The sequence below is a fragment of the Onychostoma macrolepis genome, chromosome 03 (assembly GCF_012432095.1).
Source record: "Onychostoma macrolepis isolate SWU-2019 chromosome 03, ASM1243209v1, whole genome shotgun sequence".
Classification (NCBI taxonomy): Eukaryota; Metazoa; Chordata; class Actinopteri; order Cypriniformes; family Cyprinidae; genus Onychostoma; species Onychostoma macrolepis.
In genome coordinates, this window is record NC_081157.1 from 24405022 (window position 1) to 24426188 (window position 21167).

General features: G+C 34.8%; 2 protein-coding genes across 2 annotated transcripts; both read right to left on the reverse strand.

The window, feature by feature from the left end:
• Positions 1 to 38: 38 nt before the first annotated feature.
• Positions 39 to 8647, reverse strand: LOC131536023 (uncharacterized). The gene is made up of 11 exons (XM_058768636.1): positions 8542 to 8647; positions 6545 to 6634; positions 6363 to 6464; positions 6188 to 6245; positions 2580 to 2635; positions 2365 to 2448; positions 2196 to 2291; positions 1484 to 1573; positions 1331 to 1390; positions 1172 to 1252; positions 39 to 1091 (listed from the first exon to the last, which is right to left on the reverse strand). Exons 1-11 carry the CDS (start codon positions 8552 to 8554, stop codon positions 1018 to 1020), a joined length of 804 nt encoding a protein of 267 aa, XP_058624619.1. The 5' UTR covers positions 8555 to 8647; the 3' UTR covers positions 39 to 1017.
• Positions 8648 to 9281: 634 nt separating this feature from the next.
• nog5 (noggin 5) lies at positions 9282 to 11061 on the reverse strand. Its single transcript, XM_058766096.1, has one exon. It carries the CDS (start codon positions 11059 to 11061, stop codon positions 10426 to 10428), a length of 636 nt encoding a protein of 211 aa, XP_058622079.1. The 3' UTR covers positions 9282 to 10425.
• Between the last annotated feature and the right edge of the window lie 10106 nt (positions 11062 to 21167).

A 21167-nucleotide genomic window follows, 5' to 3' on the forward strand; every position in this document is an offset into this window, starting at 1 on the left:
GTTCTGAATCTGTTTGAATTTTGCTTTTCGACAGTAAACTCATTCAAGAGGTCTTTATTGTGACATTTACTTACATGTTATTACAATATTATTACAGCAATAAACAGGAATCTTCAGGAAGTTCTTGACAATTGCAACCCAGATGGTGAATTTCACAAAGAAACGTCATGGTCATATATTAAAATGGAGACTTCAAACAAGCAAAATTGCATTAAAAAAAAAATTACTACTGTGATGTAATTTGATATTTTACTATTCAAATAATTGCATTAATTATGGAGAAATAATACTTTTAAATAATGATTTTAAATGTTGCAAGTAAGATATGACCAGGACATTTCTTGACATTTTTGTGATATTTGTCTCTAAATACAATATAGCCTAAAGATTTTTCTCCACCCGGATCGCACCAGATAAAACATACTACTTCTATTTTCGAATGCTATTTAGGACAGATAGTATGCGAATAGGGACGCAGAAACTGTTGCAAACATACCACTGTAGTAATTACAGACCATCTTTGGCTGAACACGTGCATTTGTTGCTGCCGTAAAGCAGTCCGCCCGTTTCGCGGAAATTCGTACCCGCTCTCCAAACTTACAAACACCCGGAACAGACGCTTCAGGGAGGCAAAGGAAAGAAAAAGAAGGCTGAAAGATGTTGATTCTGATATTTCAAGGTAAAAAAAAAATTAAAAATTAAAAATGTGCTAGAGGAAATTAGCCTTTTAAAATCAATCAATCAAATCTGCCATGCGACATTTCGAGTGAAATTCAGGATTTGATTGGATAGTGAAACGTGGGTTGTGTCATTGTTTTTTGCAGTGATGAATTGTGCCCTAAATGACAATGAAGCAAGTAAATGATCCATTTTGATTTCAAGTTCAAGGTTGTTTTTGATGTAGCCTATACAATTATATAGCTATTATCCAGTAGCTGCTCTCAAAGGTTTAAATTGTCTCAGTTTCTCTCTTTTAATTACAATTTGACTGCAGTTGTCCATTTCTCTGCATCTCCTTCATTCACACTGTCTTCCTCCATCCATCTCTGTCTGGAACGAGACTGGGATTCCATTCATCTGCTCATATGAATCTGAAACAAGCGTTTACACAAACACTTAATCACATGTAAAGACATACACATGTCGTCAACACATATAAACACACACTCACCATCCTCCGTGGTGTCATGGGGTGCTGTGAAGTCTTTGTTGTTATATAGACAGTCTGGCCCGGTCATCATTTCATACGACTCTGGAAGGAAAGAAAATGACAGTTCTTACAGTATTTCATACCGTGCATGTGCATATAAACACACAGTGACATATTTACCAGTGTCTGTGTGGTCCAGAGCAAGATCTTGTTTTCCATCTTCATCGGGATTGATGTAGTCTATGGCATATTTAAGAGAGATTACCACACTTTCATTTGTCTAATATTTATTAAAGTTAATAGAATATCAGATCCATGTGTCTGATCCCTCACCCTCGTCTTCAGTGGCGTGCCGGAGTTTCTGTGTCTGTTTGCGAGGTTGAGCATATAAACACTCCTCCATGTTCTCATACGACTCTCCATCTGAAGAGAAATCAGATCAGACACCAAACACAACTTGGGCTATGTCCTTTCCTACAGGACTCCAGTCCAAACTACATTAAGAACTCCGTCTATTGAGGAGCTTTTTATTAAGCAGTCAAAGCTTTGGAATATATAGTGATAATGTTTATTATTTAGGAAAAATCATTTCAATTAAATAAATAAATATGCCTTGAACAATTTCAGACCATTTTCTGTCCTCTTTAGCTGTAAAATGCTGGGTTATTATAGTTAAATAAAATTAAAATTATTGAAAAGTGTTTTGTTAACTGAAATAAATCTGATAAACAAAATAAAATATAAATATTAGATTAAAACCTGAGCTGGAAAAAAGTGTCTTTGAAGAATGATTTTGAAGCAGTAAAGAAAATAAAAAATAAATTAAACCTATAGTAATATTAAAAAATTATAATAACAAGGCCAAAATCACAAAACAAAATTACTAAAAATTATTTGTATATATAATAGTATACAAATAATACTACAATAACCAGGGTCTATACTGGCCTTCTGCAATTTCTGTAGCTTGCACTTGCAACAACAAGCCCTATTTTATTAATAACTTAAGTAAAATAAAGTTGTTAATTCAATCCTCACCACTCACCAGTATCTGTCAAATTGCTAGGCAGTTGTAGGGTGTTGTGATGTTCCTGTGGCCCCGCCACTTCCCCTTCCCCAATGGCATCCGGGTTAAGATAATCTAAAACCAACAACTATTTAATTGCACAGTAAAACCACTCACATAATTAGGCCTACTGCTGATCAGGATATACCTTCATCTGCAGAAACATAGTATGTGACTTTGTCTTGATTGCTGTAGATAGCTGCTTCTACATTCTCATATGACTGAGTCTCATCTGTCGAAACAAACAACAAAATAGTGACTGTGCTTTTTAGGGTTTATTTTTGTGGTGTGTCAATCATCTTTTTCAAAGAGATATTATGTGTAAAACTAGGATTTGAAATATGAACACTGTAGTATTTTAACCTTTCTTTTTGTTTTCAGCGCTCTCCATATAACTCTGAGTACCGCTCTCAATGTACCTGTGACAACACACATTCAAAACATGAAATAACCATCTTCTATAATTGTAGGTTTCAATTATAAGGGCATAGCTTGATTTAATAGCAATAGTAAAAGTTCACCAAAAATGAAAATACGCTGAAAAATTACTCACCCTCAGGCCATCCAAGATGTAGATGAGTTTCTTTGTTCACGGGAACAGATTTGGAGAAATTTAGCATCACATCACTTGCTCACCAGTGGATCCTCTGCAGTGAATGGGTGCCGTCGGAATGAGAGCCCAAACAGCTGATAAAAACATAACAATAATCCACACCACTCCATTTCATCAGTTAATGTCTTGAGAAGCCAAAAGCTACGTGTTTGTAAGAAACAAATCCATCAAGATGTTTTTAACTTTAAACCTTCCCTTAACACACTTTATTTAAGTGTGTTATTAGTACACTTCTTTTAAACTATAAAATAGGAAAGAATACTTTTAGTCTACTTTTTATGTACTTCTCAGAAATATACTTAAAATGACACTTAAGTATACTTAACTTATACTTAGAAAAAGTATACATATATTTAAGCTATACTTGTGCTCCGAGAATCCATGTTTTCATTGTTATATGGTAGGGGGCACTAATACACATCTTCTGTACAGAATTTCCAAACCACAAACAAAGAAGAAACCGAAACAACAGATGCTTCCACACGTAATCTAACACGATCAACAGACATAAAAAAGCATCAAAACTGTGTAACGTTATGGAATAAAATGTTGACCAATGAAGAGGTAATAACGATTGTCAAGCTTTGGGGTGTTGACTGACTCCATCTACATTTTGATTATCATTCTGAATCCATTTCATAGTCCAATTCATAGTTTTTTCAGCTTTTTGTTCAAAATGTTGTTTATTTTTTTATGAAACTTACACTCACATTCAAGTGTTTATAAAAAAAAAAAAATGTTTTTGTTTACAAGCAGATATCCTGCTCTTTATTTTGATGTTTTGTATGTTCAGATATTCATATAACAAAATATATACAAATTAATACCTAAATAGTGACATAGTAGTATACTTAAAGTATGACGTAAAGTTCACTTAAAGAAAACTTATGAGTATACTTGCAGTATACAACTACTGAACTAATAGTGTATTAAAAATGCTACAATATTTAATTAGTAAACAATCAGTATACCTATAACTTCACTTTTAGTATAGTTGCAGTACAAACTAAAAATATAAAATGTAAACTAATTGTGTACTCAAAGTTTACTACTGTTATACTTAAAGTATACTTAAAAGTATACATTTATATACTAGAAAGTGGGTCAATTTAGTCCCAAGGAGTATTGAAATTGTACACTTACAAGTATACTACTAGTAAACTGATATTTGTATACTTACTACATAAAGTACAGGTGCATCTCAATAAATTAGAATGTCGTGGAAAAGTTCATTATTTCAGTAATTCAACTCAAATTGTGAATTTGAGAAACACTGAAGTAGTTTAAGTCTTTGGTTCTTTTAATTGTGATGATTTTGGCTCACATTTAACAAAAACCCACCAATTCACATTCATCTCAACAAATTATAATATGGTGACATGCCAATCAGCTAATCAACTCAAAACACCTGCAAAGGTTTCCTGAGCCTTCAAAATGGTCTCTCAGTTTGGTTCACTAGGCTACACAATCATGGGAAAGACTGCTGATCTGACAGTTGTCCAGAAGACAATCATTGACACCCTTCACAAGGAGGGTAAGCCACAAACATTCATTGCCAAAGAAGCTGGCTGTTCACAGAGTGCTGTATCCAAGCATGTTAACAGAAAGTTGAGTGGAAGGAAAAAGTGTTGAAGAAAAAGATGCACAACCAACCGAGAGAACTGCAGCCTTATGAGGATTGTCAAGCAAAATTGATTCAAGAATTTGGGTGAACTTCACAAGGAATGGACTGAGGCTGGGGTCAAGGCATCAAGAGCCACCACACACAGACGTGTCAAGGAATTTGGCTACAGTTGTCGTATTCCTCTTGTTAAGCCAATCCTGAACCACAGACAACATCAGAGGTGTCTTACCTGGGCTAAGGAGAAGAAGAACTGGACTGTTGCCCAGTGGTCCAAAGTCCTCTTTTCAGATGAGAGCAAGTTTTGTATTTCATTTGGAAACCAAGGTCCTAGAGTCTGGAGGAAGGGTGGAGAAGCTCGTAGCCCAAGTTGCTTGAAGTCCAGTGTCAAGTTTCCACAGTCTGTGATGATTTGGGGTGCAATGTCATCTGCTGGTGTTGGTCCATTGTGTTTTCTGAAAACCAAAGTCACTGCACCCGTTTACCAAGAAATGTTGGAGCACTTCATGCTTCCTTCTGCTGACCAGCTTTTTAAAGATGCTGATTTCATTTTCCAGCAGGATTTGGCACCTGCCCACACTGCCAAAAGCACCAAAAGTTGGTTAAATGACCATGGTGTTGGTGTGCTTGACTGGCAGCAAACTCACCAGACCTGAACCCCATAGAGAATCTATGGAGTATTGTCAAGAGGAAAATGAAAAACAAGAGACCAAAAAATGCAGATGAGCTGAAGGCCACTGTCAAAGAAACCTGGGCTTCCATACCACCTCAGCAGTGCCACAAACTGATCACCTCCATGCCACGCCGAATTGAGGCAGTAATTAAAAAGGAGCCCCTACCAAGTACTGAGTACATATACAGTAAATTAACATACTTTCCAGAAGGCCAACAATTCACTAAAAATGCTTTTTTTTTATTGGTCTTATGAAGTATTCTAATTTGTTGAGATCTGCGTGCATTGAATTTATTTAATACACGAGTTTCACAATTTGAGTTGAATTACTGAAATGAATTAACTTTACCACAACATTGTAATTTATTGAGATGCACCTGTATACTTAAAAATATACTTGAACTTTACTTAAGTATACTTAATAAAATAAACTTGAAGTATACTTATTTTTGGTAAGGGTTTGCTTGCTAAAATACGAGGCCTCTATCCATGATATGGATTTCTGAATCAAGGAGAGAAATATGCAATATATATGCAGATCAAGATACTGTTTACAAGTGAAAACAGTCCAAAACAGTTCTAAACAAATATGTTTGTGGATTTTGATGCAATAGGACAACAGAAGATGGACTTTTTCAATGGAGGACGCGTTATTATGGATTATGGCCAGAAGCGATGGTTTAAAGTTAAAAACAATTTAATGATGGATTTGTTTCTTACAAACATGCAGCTTTTCATTTCACAAAACATTAACTGATGGACTGGAGTGGTGTGGATTATTGTGATGTTTTTATCAGCTGTTTGGGCTCTCATTCTGACGGCACCCATTCACTGCAGAGGATCTACTGGTGAGTGATGAAATGCTAAATTTCTCCAAATCTCTCTCAGTGAAGAAACAAACTCATCTACATCTTGGATGGCCAGAGGGTGAGTAAATTTTCAACCAATTTCATAAAAATGTATTAAGTTATTTCTGATAAAAGTGTACATTTTGGTAAACATTTACCCATTTTACACAGAAAGAGACAGAGAGTAAAAAGTAAAGAAAAAGGTAAATGCATCACCCAAAGTCGGTGTACGTGGTAAAGTGTCCATTTGTGTTTGTCCTCTGCTTTGTGGGCACTGCAAGAAAAATGTGTTTATTTAGATCGTAAATCTAATATGATCAGTCAGCATTAAGTCTGTGTGAGTATTTCTCTGCGTCAGTGTGTGTATGTGTTTGGGTGTATTTACACTTACTGTTCCTTCGGCGTTGTGTTTTGCAGATGTACGTGAACAGAACAATCCCAATCAGAAAAGCTGATGCAGGAACTGTGTAGAGTAACCAATCAGGTCGAGATGCTAAACTCAAAACACACAAATAAATGAATAAGTGAATCTGCATTTGATTTATAATGACGTAATGCTACACACAAACATACCTGTGTTATGTGAGGGGTTTTTGACTGCTCTGAGATTAGGTTTGCTCTGGGACACATCGTCAAATGTGGTTGTGATAACTTCTGTGTAGCCTGTGGACATGTATGAATGGTCTTTCTTTAGAGTTGAAAGTTCACTTCATCATGCTGGTTTATATAAATTCACACACTTGATATAATGAGACACCATGTACACATTACAGAAAAAAATTAACACACTGTAAAAATGATTTTTCAAAGTTGTAAATAAAATAAAGATTATTGGAGTACATTTTACAAGAAAATACAATTTCAGTCTTTCTACTTCAAAATATGTCATATTTAATCAAATCTTGTAATTTCTTTCTAACTATTTATGAAATTTACTAGCAATTTCTGATTGAAAATTGTTTCAAAATTAAATTACATTTTTTCTGTGTACTCTCTGAATCAGTTAATTAAAGTGTAATTGATTGCACCAAGAAAAACAAGAAAATAATATTAGAAACAATTATCAGGAACATCAGGTCACTATCACTATTAGATCAAGCTCTGTTTAACCCTCAAGCATCCTTTGTATAGCAGCACTTAATTTGTCCTTCGTGGACAAATTTGGGCGCAAAGGTCTCAGCTGTGATCCCAATTTTTGTTTTTTTTAAATAAATGTCATATCACTGTCTTCGATAAAATAGAAAACTATCAATTTATGCCTTTTTTTTTTATTTACCTCTAAAAGTACCATATTTTGATGTAAAATATGCTTATTTTTATGATATATTTAATTATAATATAAATAATTGAATTTCATTATTTCCTATTCATTTCCTATGGGTGCCCATTTTTGTGCACGAATGACAAATTAAGGAGGTTTTTTTTTTTCAACCACTTAACTTTGTTGAATCTAGTCTTCTTTTGTGTGTGTGTGTGTGTTCAGGTGGCAAATTTATGAAAAGTACCCAAGTCTTGAACCGCTCAGATTAAAGAAAAAAAAAAAAAGATTTTGTCCAAATTTGTCCCGAATGACAATTGAGGGTTAAAATAAAAAATAAAAAATAAAATCAATTTCTGTTCAGATTGGCTTTTGGATTTTAAGTCATTTCAATTTAAATTGCTTTAAAAAAAAATGTAGTTGAATCTTGTATAACTTAAAAAAAAAGGAAGGTGAAATTGGTTAAATTATTTTGATTAACTTAAAGTAATGAAAGGGGGAAAAAAAGTTGCCTTGACTAATTTTTTTTTAGATTGGTGTGTTAATTCTGTGATTTTAGCATTTGAATCAAAATAATTGGATTACAACAAACAGATTTAATCTCTTCTTTAGATCTAAACCTTGTTCTGTTTCATTAGTGAAATTACAAGGAAGAAACACGCTACTGAAAAGAATGTAATGACTTTTGTGGAATTGTGGATTTGTCACTTGGTTTGACAAATTTCTTTTGAAAAACAGTATCATCTTCTAGATGTGCTTCATGTGACACCCTCACACTTTCAGTCTTACTCTGTTTCTTGTTATACACGCTCACAGACAGATCCCAAGGGAGGGACTGCGTGTAGTTTTCTCAGCAGCTGCAACACGTTTCCTTTCTTTAACACACTGACCAGAAACAAACATTTGTAACTGTATTTTCTCTGAAGTGATGATTACAACTGCTGATTCTCAACCATCAAACACGCACCCAAACGCAGTACTATCCAGCACCAGAAATATATAGATATTTTAGTTTAATTTTTAACTTTAATTAACAGAGTGGAAAAATTGCATGGCAATTAGTAGAGACCAAAAACAACATGCAATGTATTCAATTCAACGTATTCCATATTTAAATAAGTTTAAATATTTAAACATCTCCATACACCCGTAATTACAAAAAATATTCACGCAATCTGTATATCATATGCATAATTATAGGTCTAAGTGAACTACTGTGATAATGATAGATACCCCTTTTTCTCTGTTGTCCAGATAAATATCAGCACTTGAGCAACTCCTCCTCTGTCTTTACCTTCAGTGATGGCCTTACCTGTTGTGTTCATCCTGAAGCATCAGAAAGAAAACCTTGATGTACACGCAAAGATGGGCAAACCAGAACTGACAATAAAAGAGAGGAGGAGAAAGACAGATGTGGCGGAAGAGACGGAAGGAAGGAGTAACAGAGAAAAACATCAAATGAAAAAAGGAGAAGTGAGAAAGTAAACATATTGTAAACACAATCCTCACATGTACATAACTGTTTTCACGTAACTTACATGTTTAGCATTTTAATGCAAACAGCGATTAAATTAAGTATCATATATAGTGCTGTCAAATTGTTTAGTCACGATTAATCGCATCCAAAATAAAAGTTTGTGTTTACATATAGCCTATGTGTGTGTACTGTGTGTGTTTAAATACATTACACACACATACATGCATATATTTAAGAAATGTATTAAATATATACTTATACATAATATAAATTACATATATATACATACACTGATAAAAATGATTCTGTGGTGATCTAAATACTGCAGAAAAACAAATGTAATTTCTACATGGAATGTTAGTTCAGGCAATAATAAAAAAAGTAAATTCTATACTCAATTCTAGCTTGTAGAAATTAAAGCATAAATATCAATATTATAAAATTAACTAAAACCTACTCAGCTTTTCTGATACTGGTGTTCCCATAATGCACTGGGGCAGGAATAAGTTTTTTTTTATATTTTTAATTAATTATGATTTTTTTTTTCTTTTAATCATTGCTTTTGTTGTTAGGTTTAGTAACTTGAGATTTTGTTACATCTGGAGTTCATTTTGACACACCTACACAGAAATTAACCAGAGAATACGGACATTGTGTATTGTATTGAAGTCTGTGTTCGGGTGAGTGCCGCATTACTTATTATAATTATGTAGACGTGGTATCTACACAATATCTATTGAATTATTTACTTAGATGTTTCTGAGTAACACATGCACTTAGAACCGCCAGAGGTCGCTGTATGCCTAAAAGCGCCAGCGGGTAAATTTTACCCTCACACATGGCAACTGTTTTTATATGGCTAAAGAACATATTATTTCACTGTATAATGCCACTGTCTTCACAAAGAAGTGTCTAGAGTCATGAAATTATTATGTCTAGTAGTCAGCTATATTTTTACCCTGTTGTTTTATGTTCAAGACTTTTTAATGCAGCCTACACTAATCCATAATGGTCAGTAAGCTAAAAAAAAAAAAAGAAAAGCCTGCACTGACAACGAAAATTAGAAGGTAGTAAATATTTGGGTGGTGTAATATTATAATACAATGTCATTAATCAATATATTAGGATAACCCATGTTACTTAAATTACTAAAATAGCCAATAGACAATAATGAGCAATAATAATTCTCCACACTGCATAGGATGATGCTATGACAAATTCAAGCGCACAGCTTCACCTAGGCCCAATTATTAATTTGTTTAGTTATATCATTTATAATTTGAATAAGAGAACAACAACAATAAACTTCGGGTAATCAAAAAATAAAAAATAAAATAAAAATTATTCATTACATAGATCGGATTTTTTTTTCTTCAGGAAACGGCCAGAGTAGAATAAATAGCAGCACCGTAGCGAACAATAAACGATATATATATATATATATATATATATATCTATATAGATATATATAGATATATATATAGATATATATATAACAATTCAAATGCCCAACGTAGTGAAGTCTCTGTACTTTTATTGTCTTTTTCTTTCTTCTTCATGCTTCACACAACAATATAATTTAAAACATCATACACAATCACAGATGTGTCTTTCCATTAGTAAAGTCCACTGATCCCCTTCTCAAAGTTATATGGGTGGGTGACAGGAACAAGTCCGATTCAAATTTCATCCCAGATCTAACGAGATGACTCTGCGCCGCTACAAGCACGCGCAGCCGCACTGTGAGATCACCGGGTAGCGCGCGCGGATCCACGAGCAGGGCCTGAGCGCGCGCGAGTCCTGCTGGCAGCGCCACCGGAGGAGTGTGACGCTCACGGACCGCACCGGCTTACAAAACATGCCCTCCGGTAAAGAGCACGAGCGTTCGGCCGAGCACTGCCCCTCTTTGACGTATCGCGGCCAGAAACGCACGCCCAGATCTTTCCACACCGACAGCACCGGACACCGGGTGTACGACCACAGCCACCGGCGCACCCTGCGCTCCGTTTTCGCCGCCGCTCTGAGACCGGTGAAATCCAGCTGCTGGAACTCGCGGGGAATCGCTCCGGCGAGACTCATGTCGTCTTCTCGCGTGATTACGGACCCGTTACCGGGAGTCGGTTGACCGACCGACGAGAAGACGGGGTCAAAGCTGCTGCCGAGTTTCCTCCGCAGCAACCGAGGGGCTAAATCCTTCTCTCCTGGTTCCAGCGCCGGGTCGGGTTCCTCGTGCAGGTCCGGTACCGGCAGGTGGTCGCTAGGCGACGGGCGCAAGAGCAGCTGAAGCTGAGCGAGCGCGAGGTGAACGGTAACGGACACGCAGAGCACGAGCGCAGAAGACGCCTTCATTTCCATTCAAGTCGAGAAAAGTTCATCAAAACTCCGAATCACTCAAGAAAATACAATACAAATATTTAACGTTTAAGAAAGAAAACTTGTTTTGAACAGCAGTTCTTGGTTACAAAATGCTTGTGAGGAAATCGTCCAAAACAGTGAGATAGACGCTCCCTATACCCCATAAACTACATTTGACCGGCAGGTAATTGACTGATTAAGTAGAGGTTTTAATGTGAGACTGTGCCGCTCGTTGCTAACTGAAGCCGGTCTGCTGATGCGCGAGGTTTTCTTTGGAGACGCCGAACGCGTCACGAGCGTCGCCCCGCGGCTTTCAGCTCGACGCGAGTCACCCGGCACAACGACAGGTGAGCGGACACCCCTCAACACAGAAATAATGACCCTAAATTACAAAACATTGTCATTTTAGTATTATCTACTGTTCTCTCGCTCTCAAAATCAAAAAAAAAAAAAAAAAGCTTTATTGGCATGACTGTTAAAAAATACAATAGGCCTAGTGCCAAGAAATACATGTGGAGAAATACACAATAGTCAACATTTGAAGTGGATCAAAACCTTCCATCAAGGCTGTCCTAAAACCTAAAGCCAAAATGCGTTCTTGTCTTAGCTCAACTTTGATTAACTTTTTTGATCCACTTCAAATGACTTGACTACTGTACAGTAATAACAATGAAAATATCACAATAGAAGAAAACATTATAACAATTTAAACTTAAATAAACAGTGTAATGTGTGAACATTTGAACCACAGTGTTTAACATATAAACACACACATGCTGAGGGTCAGACATACACACGTTATTATACACATTCACATTCATTCCTTGTATTTTATATTCTTTTATTTCATTGTGACCATACCGGTAATAAAAGACCTGCTGTCTCTCAGGCTGTGAAGTGCATAACATTGTCATTGTAGCATTCATTTTATTATTATTTATATTCTCTCTCTCTCTCCTTCCTTTCTTTTAAGCACTTTCAAACTGCAATTCATGCTTGTATTTCTTCTACACAGCAAAAATTAAAGTGTTGAAATTTCAGTGTTAAACATTTCTGAGTTGATTTCAACACCCAAAGAGTAATTTTAACACATTCTGAGTAAAATGGTGTCCGGTGTTGGAGTTACTTGACAGAGTGTGATCATCAGTGTTAAAACAACTCCAAAGAGATGTAATTATACTCCGCCCCCGCATTTCCGGCCATTGCTGGAGAAACCGCCGCCATTATCCTCGCATGGGTTCGAACGGTAGGTAAATTAAATCATGCTTACTTAAACATTTATGATTTATGATATGCAAATTCAATATAAGCATGTACGGAGTAATATTACGTAGTACGGAGCACTGCACAGAACATGCAGACAAATGTAGTAATATATTAAAATGTGGACACGAACGAAGTACAATGTGGCTAACGTTACTACTTGTCACCTTAAATTGTGGCCGCGGTATCATCTCTCTCTCTCTCTCTCTCTATGCATATGTATGTAAATAAACAGATATATCCTTTTATATACATATGCACTGACGCGCGCACACACACACACACACACACACACACACACACACAAACACATACGCATGCAGATACATACAAGTTACACACCTATTTGTTACTGTTCACAGAAGTTTGAGTTATTAAATTTGAAAGTATTGTCAAGCACTCGAAATAAAAAAAAAATTGCCATTTCATATTTCTGATCCTTGTGCTGGTCATCATAATATTTGTTATATTTTAATATTTTCTGATTCTTTAGAATTTTCAGACTCCTTGTCTTCCATATCTGAGACGTCTGACTCAAGCAACAGCACAAGTGCATGGACTAATCCCTAGCAAGAGACAAATAACTGAGGAGACATCTGCACTGCCTCTTAAACAGGTTAGAACAAAGCTTTTTATGAGTCTCCGAGTTTGTTCACCCATAAATTAAAATTCTGTCATTAATTACTCACTTATGTCATTCCACAACTGTAAAACTGTAAAAAAGTGCTTTTGTTTGCGCAAAAAAACTAATTTTACCATCATTTAACACTTCATTTACAAACTATTGATCTCCAAAAGTATTCTTGCAACAGCTCACATGGCAACACAACACACATGTCAAGGTGTTCTTGTGAATGTGGGTTGGAGAGTTATATTTTGCACAAACAAAGCACTCATGTCGCTTCATAAAAATTTAGATGGAACCACTGTAGTCACATGATTTATTTTAATGACATATTCACTACCTTTTCTGGGTCTTTAAAGTGGTAGTTGTGTGGACTGTTAGTGGAGTGTCAGAGAACTGTCAAATTTCATAAAAAAATATCTTCATTTGTGTTCTGAAGATTAACAAAAGTCTTATGGGTTTGGAACAAAATACGGGTGAGTAAACATGACAGAATTTACTTTCTGGGGCAACACTTTTTCTCCCCCCTCCGAATCTGTAGAAATTTGTGAATCACCATGCTCATGTTTTTATTTATTTTTTATTAGATGGTTAAAGATGTGTTAAAGTTCAAGTCTGGTGGTGAAGCAGTACTACAGGAGTATCAAGAAACAGAAACCCTTACAGATGCCACAAGAAGACAAATGATTAACATACTGGTGGCTCACATGATTGATACACATGGGTATTTTATTTTTATTATTATTTTTTAAACCAAATAACTGCATGGCCATTGTGCAAATTAAGATAACTAGTTTATCTTCCCATAGGCAACTCCCTACTAAAGCAATCAGAAAACAGAATGCTCTTGACATAGTGATGCTGTTCCCTTCCCTCAGAGATCCATACTCCAAGAAAGGCTCCGTAAGTCATTGTTTGCATCGCACTTTCATGTCATACTTGCAATGTTATGACAGGCTGTTTCTATGACATTGAAATTTGATTCTTTGAGATTTTAGCCTGAATATGACACAGGATATTTAAAAAATCTTTCAGGAACACTTTTATGATGCTGCAAGTGACACAGGATACATTGCCTGGCGTAATAAAACAGTCCACAGCAATATGGAGCGATGCCACCAGACAGCCCTCTTCCTCAACAGGTAGATGAATGTTTAAAATTATCTCTGTTCTTAAACTGAAAAAGTATTGCATTTGAAGATTCCCATTAATTAATTCATGTGAATCTTTGTCTTCAGTCTACAGCCAGGAAATGGCATCCCTTCTTTTAATCCTTCTACCACTTCCAGGAGGACTGAAGTCTCCAAAATTGCATGCGATGCAGCTGAAAGCCATGTAATCTATCATAAGGTAGTGGCATTTTACAAATGTGTTGTGGGTCATTGTTTGAACAGTCACTTTTATGTTGTTGTTTTCTCTGTGACTGCACATTATGTTTATGTCTAATATTTGGTTTTCATTTCAACTCTTGTCATGCTGCAGTTTGGAGAAGCACCTCAGCAACAACCATCCGTTCCTCCTTGCTGTTGGACGTCAGAAAAGCAACAGCTTCTACATCGCCTTGGATAAGCATCTCCTCCCATGCCAGGCAAACTGCTTCCTTGGAGCATTTGATGAACTTTTAAATTTTGTGCACATTTTTAGCACATTTTGTGTTCAGTTTGCCATATGATAGTGCACTTGTGAACTTTTACACATTACTACACATTTTTATGAGCATCTTCATGCATTCAGAGTACTACGAAGTGAGGAAAGGTGTATTATAAAAATGTCAGAGATTAAATTTTATGAGCCATTTGATATTCAAAACTCATAGTGTGGCAGATGAAAGTTTGTATATCATTCCTTCTTTTGTAATGTTTTAATTCTACTTCAAATTGCACTGCAAGGGAGAATTAAAAATAAACATGTCGATGGAAATTATGTTGTGTGTTGTAGTTGATTTAACTATGTTTTCAGTATATTTAACAGTGTTTTGTTGATCTTTTAACCACCTAAATTCTAAATTCCAACCACCTAAAACATGCAACTCTTAAACAGTGTTGTTTTTCTGTATCCCTTTTAGTGTTATTTTAACACTTTTTTTAGAGTCAAATAAGGAACTCTGGCATAGTGTTAAATGTTTAACTATTTTGAAAGTGTTAATTTAACTCCAGAAAGTGTGGAGCTATATAAACTCTGAAAAAGTGTTGAAATCAACTCTGTGAGAGTTAATTTAACACTGGACTTTTTGCTGTGTAGAATTGATTCCCTGTATCTGGGAATAAACAGTTCTTCAATATCTAGACTACAAATGGTCCAAAATGCGGCTGCACCTCTTTTAACTGGTGTTCGTAGATACAAACATATTACTCCTGTGTTAATGTCTTTACATCGGCTCCCAGTACGCTTTAGAATTGATTTTAAAGTGCTTTTGCTTGTTTTTAAATGTTTAAATGACCTCGCTGAATATCATCCGGAAAGACCTGCCAACCAGAGTTTGTTAACTGTTCCAAAGTCAAAATTAAAATCTAGGGGTGATCGAGCTTTTGCCATAGCCGCACCTAAACTTTGGAACACGTTACCAATCCATGTTAGAACTGCACCAACATTACATATTTTAAATCAAAGTCTCTTCACTTATAGCCTATGACTTGTTGTCTGATGTTTGCTTGGTTTGGATACATGTTTTTATCAGTCTTTTAGAACATTGAGCAGCACATCGGTCAACTGTAGTTGTTTTTAATTGTGCTTTATAAAGAAATTGAAACTTGAGACTCTCTCTCTTGCTCGCTCACTCTCTTATTATTAAAATTCTTTTATAATGTTTTTATTATATACTATTATTTTTAAATTACATGCATTGCATGGTGTCATGCAGTGGGCAGATGTTTGGAATCCATTTTGAATCATTTAAGTTGTAGCACCATTTCCCCCCAAAGTTTGGTCTACGATTCCATTTAATTGTCTTTGTATCTCTTTTTTGTTTTGAGACATTGCATAATATATTCAAAAAGGCAGAGGGAAGAGGAGATGCACCAAGTACCTCAGGATTAAGCGTTAAATCCTTTTATTTTCAGAAAACCAGACAGGTACAAATGTATTTTTTCAGCTAAATAGGATGCCAGAAATATGCTTCATCCAGATTTTAACTATTTTCTTGTACGTTTTTTTTTTTTCTGTGACAGAAAATATATCTATGTATTGTATTATATCTATGTATGTATTGTAAAATATATGTATTGTATTGTATATCTGTCCACTAGTGGACGTCATGCACCAAAGGTTATAATTCTGCCTATGGGCCTATATATAGATTCTGCCTTACTTTGTATGTTTAATTACATTTATGATATAATTTATACTTGAATGGTTTTATTTAACAAAAATATTAAATAGTCTTCAGATTTTAACATTTATTTCAATGCGTACAGTCTATATTTATTTATTAGGTAATATAAAATGTAGGCTGGTATACATGTGTTTGTATTTGTGCTCACATGTGTATGAATAGCCCACCACACACACACACACACACACACACCTTTTGTTTGTTACACTTTACTTTTCTGTGCTGTCATGATATAGCTTGTTGTTATTTAATGTTATGTGTGTTCATACCTTTTGCTTGTAGTAAATGTTTTAAAAACATGTTTTTTAAGAGCACACATTAAGTTCTATTGATTCATTTTTCATACCTTTCATGCATGGTGGACAGATATATAACTCCCTCAAAATAAAATATATTGACAAAAAAAGTTATTTGCGTGATTTTTCACTTGTTTAAAAGTAAAATAATTTAATAATTCATGCATGAAAGGGTAATATACAATAAAGGGCAGCTCTTTAATAAATAAACTACATAATAATTAATCAATATTATTAATAAATAATAGTAATAGTATTTAATAATGTAATAGAAAAATTAACACATTTGTTGTATGTTTAATTATTTGATATTGTTTAATACATTTTAGTATGTTTTATAATACATTTTAGGCCTATACATATTTGCTATTTTATAAATTACTTTTAATATTTTTAGTTTTTATTTTAATTTTGTTTCAGTATGTGCTTTTGTATTTTGTCATATTTCTGTTCAGGTTTAATTTGTATTTCAGTTTTGGTTTCAATTACATTTTTGTTTAGTTGTTTTCAGTTAAATTTATTGCTTCCACTTTTTATTTCATTTAGTTAAAAATAAAGTTTTATTTATTTAAATATTTTCATTTAATATTTCTATTCTATTTTATTTCCATACCGGCAATAAAAGTGTTAGGATTATGAAGTTTAGTGTAGTCTTTTTCTGTTACGTCTGCCTGTTCCTGTTTTTCCTTGTATGGTTTTGTTCCTGTTCGGTTTAGCTCTTGAGTTAATTTGCTCATTAGTCATTATTAGTTAACTCCCATCACCTGTGTGCCCCTTGTCAGCTGCTCTATTTAATGTCTCCTTTCTGTTCAGTTTACTGGTTCATTTTGCATGTGTCTCTGCTAAGTTCCCTTACAGTGAAAATGTAGATAGTGGGACATTTATGTAATTTCACAGTAACATGCTATTAAATGTACAGTTTTTTGGGAGTCTAAAAGAAAAAATCATTTTATAAATTGATAACGTTCCACGAATCATTTCCAGAACGTTTTTTTTTTTTGAAATAACTACGTAGGGGTTTACCCGAAATCTTACGTTGTGTTTTAATATCATGTGTATAATGAAACTAAGCTTATTCTGTGGGATTCTCAACTTACTGTATTCAGACAGAATAGCTTTACAAGATGTAAGTTCTTGTAATAAATAGTAAATTACACAGATTTCCAAGTTCAGTGAATCACATTTATAGATTGCTGTTGATGTTAAACAGCACTGGCTTTCAAACACCTTACATTCCCTGTAGTACCTGGACTCTGAGACACTAAAGGTTTGGATGTAGACCATCTACGTGACAGTGTACGGTGCAGCCTTCAAGTTGACACTTCGTCACACATTGAATGAATGACGCATTTTATCACTTTAAATTAATCAATTAGCTCACTTCTCAACCTCTGACCTATAACGAGCTCTGAGTTTATGCCTTAAGGATCTACGTCACTGACACCCCCTTAAAACATCCGCTCACACACACAGTAAACACATGCACAAACACACACACCTCACCCACGCGGTTTAATAAATCTAATCATCAGGTCAAGCATGCCTTCAGTGAGGTGATGCTTGAGCTCCTAGACAGACCAAAACAACACATGCAGAAATATATATCAATACAAATATACATGCAAAAGCCCATTAACAATATGAGGTCATTCACATTTTTAGGATCTTAACATATGATAATTCTTTTACTCTCAAAATTAATTTGGTTTTAGAGGTAATAGTTATTTAGGATATTATTTGAAATGCACTCTTTAGAAAAGATTATTCATTCATTCATTAATAAACCTTTAATATATAATGCATTTATAATTTAATCAGTTTTGTTTGTTTTTATTATTATTATTATTATTATTATTTAATATTATAATTATTATTTTTTTTCAGTGATGTCATAGGAAAAAAACAAAACATTTTTGATTCTCCAAAGAACCTTTCAGCGAACAGTTCTTAAAATAACCTTTTTGTCCCTCATTTTTTCACTATAAAGAACATTTTCTGCAGTTAAAAGATTCCATGGACGTTAAACGCGTCTCTAATGCGCTTGTTAGGAGCTCCTTAATATGTATCAAATGGAAAATGTATTTCATTTAAACGAACTACCTGCTTGAGCAAATAAACTTCAACAACTTCACAACTGCAGCATAACCTCAAATACTCTGACGTGTTGTTTTAGTAATGAAGAGAGTTTGTTTGCTCTGTTTTTCTTAATGTGTGATGTTGTGAATGTGAGAGGCCAGCTGTCTGACACAGGTTCGAGGTTGGCGGGAAATGACGGCGCGTGTTAGGCCCTGCAGGGCTGTTCCCAACAGTAATGACGCAGGTGTGAGGGGTTTGTGTCTGACGGTAAAGCCGGCAGCTCTCATCTGTCCTTTGATATTAATGTGCACCGAAAACAATGTGTAGCCTCACTGCACACAGAGCGACTGAGATAAAGTAACCTGTGCTTGACATTATTAGTGTCAGTGGCTTACAGATACACACAAGTGAATGAACGACATTCTGTTGTCATTTTGGATAAGTTTCCATTTGACTTGCTTTGATTTTGTGTGTTGTTTACATTTGTGTACAGACAAATCCTATTCAGAAAAGTTACAAAATCTTTGACACATTGACCTGTAGTGGGATATATTGGCATATGGGGTAAGTTGTCACACAAAGAACCTGCTGCTCATTGACACTTTCATTTGCCACTTTCTACAACATCTGAATTTATTTATTGGATTTTTTGCTAAATGAAAAACAGTAAAGTAACTATATATAACTGTGTGTATTAGTGCTGTCAAGCGATTAATCGCATCAAAAATAAAAGTTTTTGTTTACATAATATACTGTGTATATTTATTATATAAATACAAACACATGTATATATTTAAGAATAATGTTATGTTTATATATTAAATATATTTATATATAATATAAAATATAATAATATACACACGTGGTCAGAATTGTTGGTACCCTTGGTAAATATGATCAAAGAAGGCTGTGAAAATAAATGTGCATTGTTAATCCTTTTGATCTTTTTTTTTTTTTTTTTATCACAAAAATCTAAGCTTTCATTGGATAATAAGAATTTAAAATGGGGGGAAATATCATTATGAAATAAATGTTTTTCTCAAATACACGTTTAACACAATTATTGGCACCCCTAGAAATTCCTATGAGTAAAATGTCTCTGAAGTATATTTACATTCATATTCACAATTTTGAGCACTCCAGGGTGATTATGAACATGAAATTATCCAGCCATGGCTTCCTGTTTCACAGAAATATAAATATGAGGGAAAACAAAGCCCAAATTCCCTTAATCATCCATCACAATGAGAAAAACCAAAGAATATATTTCTGATGTGCAGCAAAAGATAATTGAGCTTCACAAATTAGTGAAGTGGCTTTAAGAAAAGAGCTAGAGCAGTGAAAATTCCCATTTCCACCATCAGTACAATAATTAAGAATTTACAATCAACATAAAATGTTATGAAACTGCCTGGAAGAGGACGTGTGTCTATATCGTCCTAATGCACGGTGAGAAGGAGAGATTGAGTGACTAAAGACTCTCCAAGGACCACAGCCGGAGAATTGCAGAAAATAGTTGAGTCTCGGGTCAGAAAACCTAACAAAAACAGCACCTACATCACCACATGTTGTTTGGGAGGGTTTCAAGAAAGATTCTCCTCGCTCATCCAAAAACAAACTCCAGCATATTCAGTTATCAGACACGACTGGAACTTCAAATGGGACTGGCTTCTATGGTCAGATGAAACTAAAAAATGAGCTTTTTAGCAGCAAACACTCAAGATGGGTTTGGTGAACACCGGGATAAAAAGTACCCCATGTGTACAATGAAATATACTGCTGTATTTTTGATGTTGTGGGCCTATATTTCTGCTGGAGGTCCTGGACATCTTGTTTAGACACATGGCATCATGGATTCTATCAAATACCAACAGATAAAAAATCAATAAGTGACTGACTCTGTTAGAAATCTTATAATGGGCCATGTTTGGATCTTCCAACCGTACAATAATCCAAACACAAACCTCAAAACAACACACAAATGGGTCACTGAGCACAAAACCAAGCTTCTGCTGGCCATTCCAGTCCTCTGACCTGAACCCTGTAGAAAATGAGTGAACTGAAGAGAAGAAGCACCAACATGGAGCTGGGAATCTAAAGGGTCTGGAGTGATTCTGGATGAAGGAATGGTCTCTGATCTCTTGTCAGGTGTCTCTAACCTCATCAGGCATTATAGGAGAAAATTTAGAGCTGTTAAACTGGCAAATGGAGGTTTCAAAAGTATTGAATAAAAGGTGCCGTTAATTGTGGCCAATGTGTATTAGAGAAAACATTTATTTCATAATGATATTTCCCCATTTTAAATTCTTATTATCCAATGAAAGGTTAGATTTCTGCGAATTTTTTAAATAAAAGATCAAAAGGATTAACAATGCAGATTAATTTTCACAGCCGCCTTTGATCATATTTACTAAGGGTACCAACAATTCTGACCACGTGTGTAAATATATACATGTAAATATCTGATTATATATAATCAGATTATACATAATGAAATAACATTATATGATTATAT

What these genes read in the sequence shown, in the direction of transcription:
- LOC131536023 (XM_058768636.1), bottom strand. An exon ending in TAGCAATTTGACAGATACTG is followed by an intron (nt 1,574 to 2,195) that starts GTGAGTGGTGAG and finishes ATTTCTCTTCAG; the next exon opens with ATGGAGAGTCGTATGAGAAC. An exon ending in GCACGCCACTGAAGACGAGG is followed by an intron (nt 1,391 to 1,483) that starts GTGAGGGATCAG and finishes AATATGCCATAG; the next exon opens with ACTACATCAATCCCGATGAA.
- nog5 (XM_058766096.1), bottom strand. Translation starts at nt 11,061, where the DNA reads ATGGAAATGAAGGCGTCTTCTGCGCTCGTGCTCTGCGTGTCCGTTACC.